The following is a 14,824-nucleotide window of genomic DNA, read 5'->3' as shown; positions in this document are numbered from 1 at the left end:
ATGCACGAAAACTCTGTCCATATTTCACTTTTAGAAACACGTATTGATCCATATGGTAAGTGGTTGAAGGGGGCTAGTGCTGTTACCCTTTATATTTAAATCCGTATGATCAAATTGCAACAAACAAAAGAAACAAAACAGGCAACAAAAATGGATTAAACATATACAGTCTAATAAAAAAATTCAAATAAAAGACCTGAACGCAATGACAGTACACTTGGCCTGGGGGCGGGAAGGGGAACAAAATTAGGAGACCATATGCACGCACGCATCTCAAAAAGTGAAGGCAACAAAGAGTCTCCCAAAAACATGAAAGAGAAATGGGAAATTATATACACTCATATGTACATTATACAGTATGCAAGATGGCAGGAGCCCAGGACTGAACGCTCCCCTCTGGACGGCATCTACATCTGTTGTGAAATCGAATGTGCACACACCAAGCAGGACCTACAAAAACTGCTACTTTCAAGACCGGCCACATGGACGTGGCAGCGACTCTATCTAGATATAGTTTAAAGTGGGAGTGGAGACAGACACGCCTTTGTAAACATATGAAAAACTCGAGTTAGGACGGCAAATTGATTGTTTTATTTCTGACCGTCTTCATAAGATCTTTTTTTTTTTACTACAAGATCGGTCTCATTTCTCTACAAGTCAAGATATTGTATGTAACTTATTACAGTGGTCATAAACTATACGTTCGCAGAGACGTTAATCAAAACAAAGCGAGAAAATGAAATATAAAAAGGTTAAACTGCATAACATCGCACAAATCTTGGCTCGATTTGATATAAATATGAGGAACATTGTCAACCGTTGTGGCAGGACACTCTTTGTGGACTCCTATTGACCACTAGAGGCAAAGTTTACAGAGAATAATAAAGCCTATTAATCTGTTTAAAAGTCCATAATGTCTCTATGTACAACTTAGCTGACTTTCCTCAGAGTTGCTAGGTGATGCAATCTTTTACAGAAAATGTTTTAGGCACCATCTTGGTTCAGTACGTTTGACAAAAGTACGTAATAAAAGAAAAAAGGACCAGAAGGGGGGGAGGGGGCTCATAAATACAAAGTAGTCCCAGACTACTTCCTGGATGACGTTTTCTTAAATATGGGTGTGAAATAAAAATTACACTGTACAATGTAGCTAAAAAAGGAGAGAGAAGAAAAAAGGAAAAGAAAATGACAAACAAAAACTTTTTTTTTTTGAGAGAGAGAGAGAGAGAAGCCCCTGAAATGTTTGCATTAAAAATGGGGATACGTCGATTTTCTTTACAAACACACATATGAAAGCAGTGTATGGAAAAATATGCTTATTCAAGTTGATAAAAAATGATTTTCAGAGAGCGATAGATATATAGAGATGAACATGTCAAGAAGTGAACATTGTTAACAGACACATTATACACAAGAAATCTCTGTGAGGATGCAAAAATGACAGATTTTGATCCGACAGGACCAAGCACACATGTAACGAAGAGCAGGAAAAGAAAAGAAAAAAAAACGATGTGGAAATTGGTTTTCCACAAAGGAGGTGATATCAAAACTGTACTGGAATGTGGCTCTGAATATTCAGGCCTTCACCAGACGCTGGTACCACAGGGGAATTGGCTCCAGGTGGTTCAAGGAGAAAGGGAGAAATCAACCCTGTCTTCTATGGGGACAAAAAAAGAGACGCCAGTTATAGGTTAAAACGAGGGACATGGTTCCTCTGAGGGGGTTTGAGATAAAGGCGAGAACGAGATAAAGTCCCCAGGCGATGTCGCTAGAAAGGTTCCTGTGCTGTCTGATGATGTCTCAGGACATATTCTTGCATTGTGATGCCACTACAAAGAGCGTCCTCAGATTTGGATGAGACACTAGATGATTCTTAAACGTTTATGATATTATAAGAAGGTCCTTGTCGTTTGAATGATGTTCCTATAAATACAGTCCTCGTTTCTTGATTATGTTGTGTTCGGATGATGTGTCAGCGTTTTCCTGTGTCTATAAATCTCCTTGAGCATTGTGTTCACCACGCCTCTGTGTAGCGAACATCCACTTCCTTTAGATTGGGTAGTTTCACCTGTGGGTAGGATCGGAGAGAGAGGTTTAGATATTGAGATGCTTAAATGCGACATCCCATACAGGAACATAGTGTTGGCCCAGATCCGGTACACGTGGATTCCACACATACCAGATGTGGGCCGGATCTGGGCCGACACTATGTTCCTGTCTGGGATGTTCCTGGTTCAACATGCTTTGTCGTTCCTGGAAAACATTCTTATCGGCCCGTCATTCTCTGATTTTAGTGTCAAGGGTACAATTGATTGATCTATTGTTGAACCAGGAACAAGTTTTACTTGTGTAAATCACATTGTGCACATAGGCAATAAACAATTGGCTGCGTGATAAGATTTAAAAGTGAATGTGTAATTTATGCACCATTAGTGTCACCAAATGGAATTGGGATTTTATGTTTTTGAAAGAAGACATCAAGCCTCTTACCTTCAGGTCCTCATAGGTGTCTGCAGTGAGTTTAGTACTGTTCATATTCAGGCTGCACAGGCTTTTCATAGCTGCAAGGTAAAGTTGAAATAAGTTAGTTGTCCTACATGTTAACTAATATATAAACCATAAATGTGAGTCCAGACACACACTAAAGGCTCTTTACAATCAAACATTTTTTGTTTTTGTTTACTGCATTTGTTAAATGGATAGTTCGGCAATTTTTTTTTAAATACTGTCACTTACTCGGATACTTAGACCCATACAACATGAATAGATGATGGTTTATATGTCTACGCAAAAGAAAAAAGAAAAGCTGGGTAAAGTGAAAGGACCTGACTGAAATTTGAAAGCTGATGATCTTCTCCTATTAAATCTCATTTGTACTTGTGGTCAAATTGTGGCCAGGCATAACAGCACGTCTGACTTCACTGACGACAAAACCCACTGGTTCTTGTGTGCGTTACGTGACGTGGCAAAATTAAAAACACGACAGCAAATGGCATTTGACATTTACGGCAGAGAGGAAAATTATCTGCGAACGTCACATTTTATGATACTTTGGAGCTTGACGGTATGAATCACCATCAACTTTTGTAACTGTATATGAAAAACAGAAGCTCGGACATTGTGTTCTTATTTTTTCCACAAAAGAAAGTAAGTCATACTGGTCTGGAATGACATGAGGGCGAGTAAATCATGACAGGATTTTCATTTTTGGATGATTTTGGACACCTTTTGGACTCTTCAATTCAGCAGCAGCTGTTTTTTAACAGTTCAGAATGAAGGTAGCTGGATAGAAGATGTGTGTAATGCGCTCTTACAGCTGAGGGAGAGCAGGCCAGCGTCCGTGACTGGAGTCTCACACAAGTTCAAAACCTGCAGACAGGCCAGATGCTCTGAGAGCAGACGGAGCCCTGCATCTCCAAACTGAAAAAGAGAAAACACAAACCAAGTCAATTAAAAGTCAATAAATGTTTGAGAAATTAACCAAAAAAAGAGTATACTTTTATTCAGTAAGGACACAGTAAATTGAACAAAGGTGAGAGTATTATAATACTGATCATAATAATTTGTAACATTATAATTCTAAGGGCTGCATTTACCTCACATTGACAATTTTTGGGCAGCCCCAATACCCCTACAAACGTTATATATATATATGGTCTAAAATGCGTGCGATAATTCATTCACGATTGAGGCGGGGTGGAGTTATGATGTTTTACCAACAGTTTGAGGAGCCAATGGAGTTACGAGGTTTCATCTCTGTTCAACACTGTTTCATTAGTTAAATATTTGCAAAACCCGCAGACAGACATAAAGGGTCCATTACTCAAGGACGATACACGAGTAATGATTTATTTAAAAAAAGATGAAATATGGAGATACAAGGTTTTTGCCTGACAGCAACAATATTTTACATTTTGTGGCTTGCAGTGTTTTAGCATTAGAGTGAGATAATAATAATCATTTAAAAAATATGATTTCTCCTCTGTAATCGGGCCCTCCTGGACGTGCGAGCATAGGCACGTGCCTAAAATGCCTATGCATAAATCTGGCCCTGATACCAGTATTATAACTATAATGTAATTCCACAAAAATATTAAGCAGCACAATTGTTTTCAACATTGAGAATAATAAGAAATGTTTCTTCAGCAGCAAATCGACATATTAGAATGATTTCTGAAGGATCATGTGACTGAAGAAGAGTGGAGTAATGGCTACAGAAAATTCAGCTTCATCACAGAAATCGTTTCTACTGTTTTTTGAACAAATAAATGTAGCCTTGGTGTGCATAAGAGACTTCTGAACTGTATTTACAAAGCATTGGGATAGTGCTTCCCGATTCTAAACACACAGACATTTGCTAGACTGTTACAAAATAGTAGAGATTCTCCGGAACTATTGGACTGTGGAATGAGCAGAAGTAAAGACCTGGGTGGACCACAGGTTGAGCTGTTTGAGGGATGGCAGTTTGATGAGCTGTTCGGCGCAGGCACTGGTGACGTTGGTGAACGCCAAGCTGAGGTTCTCCAAATTGCCGAAGGAACCGGAGCTCAGCAGACGAGCCAAGTCAGCATCCTAGAGTAAAAAATATGACTTGAGAAGGAATTTATGGTACTGTTTTTCACTAAGAAAACAACAGCATGGATGCAAGCACATACACGCATTGTAATTTACACAAACACACACTCACCGTAGATTTAGAGGGCAGAGTGAGTCGAGTGGGACCTCCTTTTCTTTGCTAAACAGAGAGAAAGATATTACTTGTTCTGCAGTTTTCAGTTCAAACAACAGGTGGCGCTTGAGAGTCAGCACTGTATACGTAGGAAGTTTGTAAATGGGTCACTTCTGTCTTTCTGTTAATGGGAGCACTGCGTTAAACCAACAGTCAGAGCTCGGCCTGTGGCGGCAGCAATGAATGCACAATGACCGGGCATTGTGTCATCGAAATCTGCACGTGGCGGTGAAAATATCTCGGTGTTGATTTGTGAAATTGATTTGTGCACTCACCAGTTCTTTAAGCTCCCTCTGCCTGTCGCACAGCTGCTCGTACATGCGCAGACCGACCTGGGTGCTCTCCAGGGTGGAGATGATTTGTAGCTGAGTGTCCTTGTTCTCTATGATGTTATACTCCAGCATCAAACACAAGATCTGCACGGCACAAACACAGGGATGAATGTTTAACCCTATATGCAGGTTTCTAACTCTTCACAGATAGTGAAGCTGTAGTGAGCTGCCTTGCTGTCAACTTATGAGGGTCCATTTCTGTGTGAATCCTGCCTGGGTAACTGATTTGAACCTTTTCAGGGGCAACAACCCTTAACAGACACTTTCCAGAAACCATGTGCTGCAGAAACTGTTCCTAATGTGACACACTTATCTAAAGGTGCAGTCACATTAGCAAAACTTCAGAGAAATTTTGCAGGCAAAAAGGTATTTTGTCTACTGTCAATACAGTAGCAATGTATGAATCACAGAAGTCACTTTGTTGGGCAACACAACACATTTGTGTGAACCAGTTGCGAAATCCACGCAGGGTAATCTTTCGGAAAAAATCTCACGCAAAGTTCCCAATTGTGTGGATTCCTACTGAAACAATTGGATTTCACTCACGAAAATTTGCAAAACAACGGTACATGTGACCGCACCCTATCACTCGCCGTTGATTCCAGTGCAATTTGACGTCTGAACGTTGTTAAACTAATAAGTGGAAACTCTAATAAACACAAAAACCTAACGCATACAAATATTAGATGAAAAGGTCAAATATCAGCCGACGTTTAGATTTTAATCATTGGAATGCATTCTGGGATTGCCAAACACACAAAGGATACATGCAATGTTGTGTTCCTGGATACATCGTTGGCCACAATGTAATCAGAGTGTCGACTAACTGGTCCACTCTACTGTTTATTCTGGTCTAGAACTGCCAACTTAAGACTAAGTGATCAACTACCGTTTATTTAGTTTTTTTCATGTTGTTTACAGGCGAGCTTAACTGAAATTCATCATACTACTACAACAGATGGCTGTGGGGGGGAAAAAACAACTACAACAGTTTACACAAAAAACGAGGATAAAATAGCAAAAACATGCTTAGAATTTCTGTCTGCATTAAAATATAGATTATTTAAAGCGGAATATACAATTCCGCACATGGACATCTTGTTTACTAAGCCTAGTCGTTATTTCTTCCTCAGAAGCATTCATTAGTACCTTGTAAACACAACTTTGTTTCTCAGGAAGTTGCATAATGGTTGCCAAATCAGATAAAACCGGTCAGTGGACAGACTGTGGGCGATCTTTGGTCATGCCCTTTAAAGCTGAGACTAGCAAAACTGTGTCCAAAATCAGCCCCTACACTTTTAAATAGGGTACAGCCATTTGTAGTGGAGTCTGAAACCATAGTGGACGTTATCGAGTGGACTCATTCAATCCCATAATGCACCGCAACAACAAGTGTACAACTGATGTACACTCAACAGCAAGAGAAAACCCATAATACACTGTGAGGGTCGTGCTGAACAGATCTCACTACTGTAGCAGCCAGTTTGCTAAGTTTTAAACAATTATTAAACCGCAAGTAGAAACTATGCAAAAGCGACAGCCCTTCAGGCTTCTAATTCGCTCACTCGTTTTTATTCACTCCTTCAAGTGGACTATATTAGCGGAGTAAAATAGGGAATAGTGAATGAGGGTATAGGGGGCAATTTGGAACACAGCTTAGGTCCTAGATGCTAACAGTCTACTGTTTTGAGGAGCCTTTGGGTTGAACTGTTCATGATGCCAAAAATATGTTATTTAGGTGGGTACCTTAATACATTTCATCTCAAAGCAACAGTTAGTGATTTGTACCTCCACCATGGTCTGGTTCCCCCGCAAGGCCAAGAGCATGCAGGGTCCCAGTTTATTTTCAGCCAGCGACAGTAGAAATTTCTTCGTCTTGTAGCAGGAGCCCATAAGGATGTGGACCTGTGATGAACAACATCAAACCATTAAAGTATATATAGTGGCAGGACAAAGACTAAACTAAATGAGACATCACGTTTTTCAAACAAACACTTTCATACCATGCTAGCGAACAACTCTCCGTCATCGTCGCAAGCTACGCCTCCTGGACTGTAGAGCTGGAACCACCCGTCTTTACCAGAGCGCACGCTGAGCAAACAGGAGTGGACCTGTGAGACACACACACACACACACACATGCATTTACAAACCATTACTAAGCCTATAGTGGAAATATTAAGTACAATGTAAAAAATTATTACTATGATTATTTATCACAACTTAAAATTCGATATTAGAATAAGAAATAATGTGTTGTTTCAACTTAAAAAATATGTTTGTGCCTGACTTAATATATAAAGTGCAGTTAACTTTAGTTGTTTAATTAAATTAGATATATCAGTTATATCAACACATTTTAAGTTGTTATAACTAATTGCAGCAACATTTCTTTTTACAGTGTAAGCATTCGACTGAATCTGTAAACTAAACAACACCCTTTCAGCAAACAACAGTTTCCTGTCTCACCTCTTGTCTGGGATCTTCAGCAAACCTCTGAATGACATATTTCAGCTCTCTGTTACAAAAATAAAAAAACAGCAGATCTGTTAGATGACACTACATGTCGACTTAAACACTTTAAGCAATAAATTGCCGAAACCAATTATAACAAACCTGTATGACTTTTTCTGAACAATAGATTGCCCTTTCCCATGCAATTACAATGAAAAAGGACTGGAAGCTTCAAAAAGATGCAAAAGCACCATAAATGTATAATAAAAATGGGTTAATTTTCAAAAGAGCTAGTGAGGATGTCAACATTTTCAGTGAATAATGACAGAGTGTGTTCCTCAAAAGCAGTAGTATGGATTCAGAATTCTTTTATGGTGCATTTGTATTGTTTAGATTTTGACAAACTTAACATGACTGGCCAGGACACTTTTAAAAACATCTCCTTTTGTTTTCCACAGAACAAACAAAGTCATGCTGGTTTAAAATGAAATAAGGGTGAGAAACTGATGACTGAATTTAAATTTTTGTATAAACTATCCCTCATAATGACTCAAACCCCTAATATAAAGGAATGAATGAAAAAATTTAAATTCCATCATCATTTACGCAGGGAAAACACATGTTGAAATAAGTTAGTTGTCCTAATATATAATTTAGGGAAAATTAATGCCTAAATGGCAACAACGCCCTCATGTTGTCCCAAACCTGTATGACTTTTTTTTTCAGCTGAACATTGCGGAAGATATTTTGAAGAACTTATGTTCAAAGGAAGAAAAAAAGCCATACGGGTTTGGAACGACATGAGGGCGAGTAAATGATGACGGAATTTTCATTTTTGAGTGAACTATCCCTTTAACAAACCAGATTGTAGTCACTGACATTTCATATCTTAAAGCCTTATTTAAGTATCTCTCTAAATAGTTCTGTATACAGTAGGAGGGTAATGTCACTTATAATGTCACAATGTCACTTACTTTGTAAATTTGGCATGTGCGAGGGCCCTGGAGAGGAGAGAGCAAAAAGAGACAAACATTGACTCAGGTACACACAAAAAAAAGAGGGTGTCGTCATTCCACATAATTACACAAGTTGCTTTCTGAGTCTACATGTAGGCGTGCTTGCCTTAACACGCACAATGATACAATTTCAAGTCATCTAAAGTGTTGTGCATGTGTGTCTGGGAGGACTTCATCAAATGTTTTGCATGTGAGCTCTGGGATGCTGTTGTTTTCTAATGAAGGCTGAAAGCTCGGCGTGGCGTACGAGCGCAGGTGAGCCCCCCACCTGTGGCAACTGCAGGGCTCTGCAGAAGACCTGTAATGATGTGCTCTGTCCTGCAGGGCCAATTACAGGAGCCACAAAGGACCCGAAACGCCTCACCCAATACCCACAATCCCACTGCAGAGCCCTGCTGCGGCTCGCCCACGTCAGTACTCTCCCCTGCACGCCGTTCCTCGAGAGACCAGCCCACCGCACGTACACAGAGAGCCCCTGGTATCGTTATGTAGGCTACACATTCAAAACATGTACATACACTACCGTCCAAAACTTTGGGGTAAAGACGTTTTTACGTTTTTTAACGAAGTCAAGGCTGCATTCATTTAACCAAAAATACAGTTAAAATAGCAATATTGTGAAATACTGTTACAATTTAAATAGATGGTTTCTATTTTAAATCGTCATTTATTTCTGTGGCAAAGCTGAATTCAGCAGTCATTAACTCCAGTCTTCAGTGTCACATGATCCGTCAGAAATCATTCTCAAGAAGCATTTCTTATTATTATGTTGAAAATAGTTGCGCTACTTGATATTTTTGTGGAAATACCACAAAATAATGATCATTTCTTTTCAGGATTCTTTGAGGATTATAAAGCTGAAAATAACAGCATTTATTTGAAATATAAATGTTTTATAACATTATGAAATGTCTTTACCATCGCTTTTGATCAATTTAACACACCCTTGTTAAATAAAACAATAATAACAAATACATTATACACTAATCAAGCATCGAGTGCGCTGTGTGGTATCCATTGACTACAGATGCTTTTCAACTTTTCTTCATCTTTTTTCATGTCAGATGATGCAGAAATCAAGTTTCTGTTGATCAGACTGGCCAAAATGTACTCGTTAGTTGCTGTTACTGCGGGCCTATGGAGTAATTTAATCAAAATTCTGATTCACTGCAATGGTGTGCAAAAAAACAAGTTCTACCGTAAATGGAAACATAAACGTGATGGGAGTGGAGCTAAATTGCAGCAGCTATAATCATTTTCAGTATTATCTATTCAATTTCAATTTCTAATTGTGTGGCCCTAGTTAAGAGTTAAAACAGACAGCATGCAACCAGTTACAAAGAAAGCAACTGTGAGCGGGATGGGAAGGGAGTAAATGCCCTTACTCTTTCGGGAAGGGGATGGGTTGAAGCAGGCTGGCCAGTGCTGGTCTCCAGTCATCGTAGTCCGATCTGCAGAGAGAAAAGGCCAGAGGAGAAATTAGAGATTCAGAGGCAGGAAGAGTGAGAACAGGAGAAAATAAGAACCTTATGTAAGATTGGCCAGTAAAAGCTGAAACCTCTTTGGCCTGAAACCTGCTGTGATCTGCAACCGGATGGTTCATGATAAGATCAGATAAAGGAGGTAAAGGCTAAAAATGGATTCCGTTCAATGAATCTGTTATAAATATGCAGAAGGGTTTATGGTCACTCCTCCCCTGTGATTATAGTTGAGTCTGCTTTTTTATATACCAAAATGATCATTTATACACCATGTGGGACGATTAGCAGTGTTAAAGAGTAACTAACTAAAAGTAGCATTGCTACACAACATTTTTCAGTGCAAGCGGTTTTTAAAATAGCGTATGTTTTTCTGTAAGCTAATTATTCCAACAAACAGCAGCGTTGCACAATGAAGGGTTGAATTGCACTTTTTCTCAAAAAATGCTTCTTTCTTTCTGTTGCTCAAATAGCGCAGGGATGCCCAATCCATTTTTTAGAAAATTAGGTGGTTAGGACAATAAGAACTGTATCAAAAATATATTTAGCAATTAATTTCCCTGCATGTGGTTTTTCTTTTTGGTAGTTAAATAAAGATTTAGTTCAAATAAATGTAGTCACATTTGGAACACATACGTTTACACTAAATAGACTAAAGGTCCTGATATACTTCAAGTGAAACCAATGTGACATAATTTAGAATAAAATCAGGCCACTTCTTTAACGTGGAAATGCTCTGCGGTTCCTTTCTTCTGTTCAGTCCATCAAGGTCAGATGCGAGTAAAACATGAACATACTAGAGAGCTGCTTTATAGTAGAAATTGAAGCTGTAATTCTAATTGAAAGCGATACTAGCTTCTTCATGTTTAATACTGTAAAGCTGCTTGCTTTATAGCAATTTATTGTGACATAACTTGACTGAAGTGTCGAATTACAGAGCTTCAGATCAGGTGCTTTCTTAACTGCTGTTTTCTCACCGCTGTCATATGTTTATTTTGTTATTAAGAGGAAAGCGCGGAGCAGATTTACAGATTCATCTAAACGGCGCTCTCAAAAGCTTTGGCAGCACTGGGATGTTCGCTTTCAATACTCATTTTCCGCAGAATAGATAGACGATACCAGCTGTGCTTTCTCGCTCTCTCATCTCTCCGACAGTGAGTTACACACAAACACGCCTCCCCTCACTCACTCGTTTCATTTGTTCTGGATGAATATTGTTGGTGTTACAGGGCTTGAATTTCGGCGTGGGATTGCGCATAATTTTACTCATTCCCGCAGATCTAAAGCCGCATTGGTATTAAATACCAATACCTTTTTCGCGCTTAAACAGTCAAATACACACAAAATAATGACAAAATGCCGGTGTGCGAGTATCCTCGTTAACAGTCAGTTGTGTTTTAAATAAACGTACGTACAGAGTTGAGAAACTAAGCTAAGTGAACTTAAAACAATCCTCACATAAACCCATAATAAATGTCATATTTACCTGTGCCCTTCCTGTCTAACAGGTAGGACATTAACAGAAATTGAATAAAGTTATCAAACAGTCTGCGCTGCATAATTTATATATATAGAATAATCCTTATTAAACAAGTTCTTTAGTCAAGAGCAGTGAGTAATTTTCTCTGTTCCCTTTGCTCTTTGATTAACTTTACTGACAGAAAGCTTTATTGGCTGCTGGCCCTTTAAGAGCAGGCGTTGCTGACAGAGACGCGGAGCTCACACGCACCTCATTCTCTCACAACTCTTTACGTCCATCATAAGACTGCTCTTAAGTTATGAAGATACTCGACAAACGACATTTTGGCATAATTGTGTGTGTTATTGTTCGTTCAAGTGCGAAAGAGAACTGTATTCTGGCGCGCGGTCTGTGCATGCGCATGATACTGGCACGCGTCTTTCTGTGAGTCACACAGCCAGGACATTCACAGGCAGCACGCTCTCTTTTATTTTGACTCGTCTCGCATGAATGGTTTAATGCATTCGCACGAATAAGAGCGGGATCATGGAACACTAGCCAAATGATGACAAAAAATAACAGATGCTGCGTTAATTGCGTTAACAGCCCTTATTTGTTTATTTCATATAAAATCGCAGCATTTCGCGTCATATAATCGCATAGGCTTGACATCGCGATTGCGATATGATTAATCGTGCAGCACTAACAATAATATAATCATTATCTAAAAGTGATCATGCCCCCAAAAGCTTCAAAGTAGTAGCTACTTGTTAGTAACTTGTAGTGTAGCTAACTGGTAGATGATGGTAGTTTAACTTCATTAAATTACCACTAGAATGTACTTTGACAAGCTCATCAATTAGCATACAATTAATTTAGCATTATTTATTTGAGGTCCTGTGATGAGGCCAACATTTATCTCTACCATGTGAGCAGGTCTGACAGCCATTACTGCCAAGAGGAACATCTTAAAGGGTTAGTTCACCCAAAAATGAAAATTCTGTCAGTAATTACTCACCGTCATGTTGTTCCAACCCCGTAAGACTTTCGTTCATCTTCGGAACACAAATTAAGATATTTTTGATTAAATCTGAGAGCTGGATCACTCCTCCATAGGCTTCTTAAGGGATTGAAACTGACCGGCCCAAAAGTTATGAAAGACATCGTTAAAATAGTCCGAGTGACTACAGTGGCTCAACCCTAAGTTTATCAAGCGACGAGAACACTTTTTGTGCGCAAAAAAACTAACAGAAATAACGACTTTATTCAACTAATCATTTCCTTCTCTGTGGGCCGTGATATTTCACGTAGTGGAACTGCGCAAAGCTTCTAGGTTGCACGTCACACGCAGGCTCACTATTGGCCGACGCTGGTCATGTTTGTGATGCGTGACGTACAACCTAGAAGCGTTGCGCAGTTCCACTACGTGAAATATCACGGCCGTACAGAGAAGGAAATGATTAGGTGAATAAAGTCGTTATTTTTGTTTGTTTTTTTGCGCACAAAAAGTATTCTCGTCGCTTGATAAACTTAAGATTGAGCCACTGTAGTCACTTGGACTATTTTAACAATGTCTTTCATAACTTTTGGGCCAGTCAGTTTCGATCCCTTAAGAAGCCTATGGAGGAGTGATCCAGCTCTCAGATTTAATCAAAAATATCTTAATTTGTGTTCCGAAGATGAACGAACGTCTTACGGGGTTGGAACAACATGAGGGTGAGTAATTACTGACAGAATTTTTATTTTTGGGTGAACTAACCCTTTAAGACTGGACAGAAACATGTATAATTAGAGCAGAATAATAAAACAAAGATCCAGTGACGGCATACTTACAGCATTTTGAGGATGAGGGCGAAACAGCCCAGCACTCTGTCGGCGTGGGCAGGCAGCTGAATGGACAGGGCGTTGAGCGCAGGGCTGACCAGTAGACAGTCGATCAGGTTTGGCTCGCTGTCGCCCTCTGCAGGGGCCTTGCGCAGTGTGTTAGCGGTGTTGTTGTTGCGCTCCAGCTCTACTAGGATCTCGCTGGAATTGACAATGGAAGGTGGGGGTGAAAGGGGGAGGGCCGGGGGTGGAGACAGGGTGGTGGTCAGGGGTGGCGCGGGCGGCTCGGGCCGCAGCAGCCGCAAAGGCATGGGCGGTTTTCTCTCACTTTGCTGCTGACAACCGTTTCGGATTTCCTTGAGACTGGGAGAGTTGTCCCGACTAACAGAAAGAGAAAGAAAAATTAAGACACAAGCCACTTTCCAAGAATTAAACTATTATCTGTATTATATACACACTACTGTTAAAAAGTTTGGGGTTGGTAAGATTTTCTTAATTTTTCTAAAGGAAGACAGTCAACATTTACAAAAGGTCAATAACCTTTCACTGTCCATTAGTTTAAAAAGAAAAAAACTTGAATACATTTGAATGTAATATTATTATTATAGAGTCTTGGGCCCGCCCCTTTCCATGGAAATTGCCATATTTGCATGCAGTCCTACAAAAAACACCAGGTGTTTAATTTGCTACACAGCCACTGCATTTGACTTTATTTGACAAACAAGTAACTATTGGACATCTGATTTTGGAAGGACAAATGAAACAGGATGAAAACATGTAAATGTGCACCTTAAATATCCATGAACTTTACAGTAGTTACGGAAATTTGTCGAAAGGCCATTGGAGAGTAAAAGAGAGAACTGATAGCAACAAAAAAACAGAGATGGGGCAGTGCAAGGAAGCCTGGGGAGAGCGCTTTGACAAGTCTCACTCTCTTGAGTAATTGTGAATCATGGAACCTTTTGAAAATAGTTCCTTATTCCTCTCAGGTGAGTGCACCGCGACACAGAGGCTCAAAGTGATGACACAAACAGGACAGCTGAGACCAAAAATGTCACTACAGCCATGTCGTTGTTGTTTGACACAGACCAATAAAAGAAGTTGGATAGTTCGAGTATTTTAAGACGATTTAAGAACCGGAACATACAATATGGTGCCGTTGAGACGGCAATTATGATTCAGAGAAATGTTTTGAGCTCAGGTCCCAGGGGGACATCACATCTCACGGGTTGGAAAACCAGTGAATCGGACGCACCTGTTGATGAACTCTTCGTAGCAAGAGTAGATGGCAGCAAGGCACACCGCCACGAGATTGGGGAGAACCCGAGGATGAGGGCACTGTCCGGTGGGACCGTGCATGCTGTAATAATACATGTAAGAAAAGGTCAGGTTACCACAGCTCCTGTGTTCAAACGCACACAAATGACAGCTAAAAGAAAACAAAGCTGTAACAGGAAGTAAGCGCAGGTCCTAAACAGACCATTAAAATGACACAATCTGATAGATAAAAGGACGTTACAGTTTGTGTACATA

The 14,824-nt window shown here is 39.7% G+C and overlaps 1 protein-coding gene across 1 annotated transcript in view; it reads right to left on the bottom strand.

Annotated features, from left to right (window-relative positions):
* Positions 1-1,963: 1,963 nt before the first annotated feature.
* Positions 1,964-14,824, bottom strand: part of cmip (c-Maf inducing protein) — a 28,853-nt gene continuing 15,992 nt past the window's right edge. Inside the window, exons 9-21 of the mRNA XM_056261293.1 lie at positions 14,547-14,651; positions 13,301-13,672; positions 9,916-9,981; positions 8,489-8,515; positions 7,530-7,578; positions 7,065-7,172; positions 6,850-6,966; positions 5,005-5,145; positions 4,688-4,735; positions 4,426-4,572; positions 3,315-3,420; positions 2,491-2,561; positions 1,964-2,068 (exon numbers count right to left, since the gene is read on the bottom strand). Coding sequence (XP_056117268.1) covers positions 2,015-2,068; positions 2,491-2,561; positions 3,315-3,420; positions 4,426-4,572; positions 4,688-4,735; positions 5,005-5,145; positions 6,850-6,966; positions 7,065-7,172; positions 7,530-7,578; positions 8,489-8,515; positions 9,916-9,981; positions 13,301-13,672; positions 14,547-14,651 — 1,411 coding nt within the window. The 3' untranslated portion in view covers positions 1,964-2,014. The remainder of the gene's footprint in view (positions 2,069-2,490; positions 2,562-3,314; positions 3,421-4,425; positions 4,573-4,687; positions 4,736-5,004; positions 5,146-6,849; positions 6,967-7,064; positions 7,173-7,529; positions 7,579-8,488; positions 8,516-9,915; positions 9,982-13,300; positions 13,673-14,546; positions 14,652-14,824) is intronic.

Source organism: Rhinichthys klamathensis, unplaced genomic scaffold, assembly GCF_029890125.1.
Source record: "Rhinichthys klamathensis goyatoka isolate OS25496 unplaced genomic scaffold, OSU_Roscu_1.1 h1tg000181l_1, whole genome shotgun sequence".
Taxonomy (NCBI): Eukaryota; Metazoa; Chordata; class Actinopteri; order Cypriniformes; family Leuciscidae; genus Rhinichthys; species Rhinichthys klamathensis.
The sequence above is the reverse complement of the archived record's forward strand: the minus strand, read 5'-3'. Positions and strand labels throughout refer to the sequence as shown.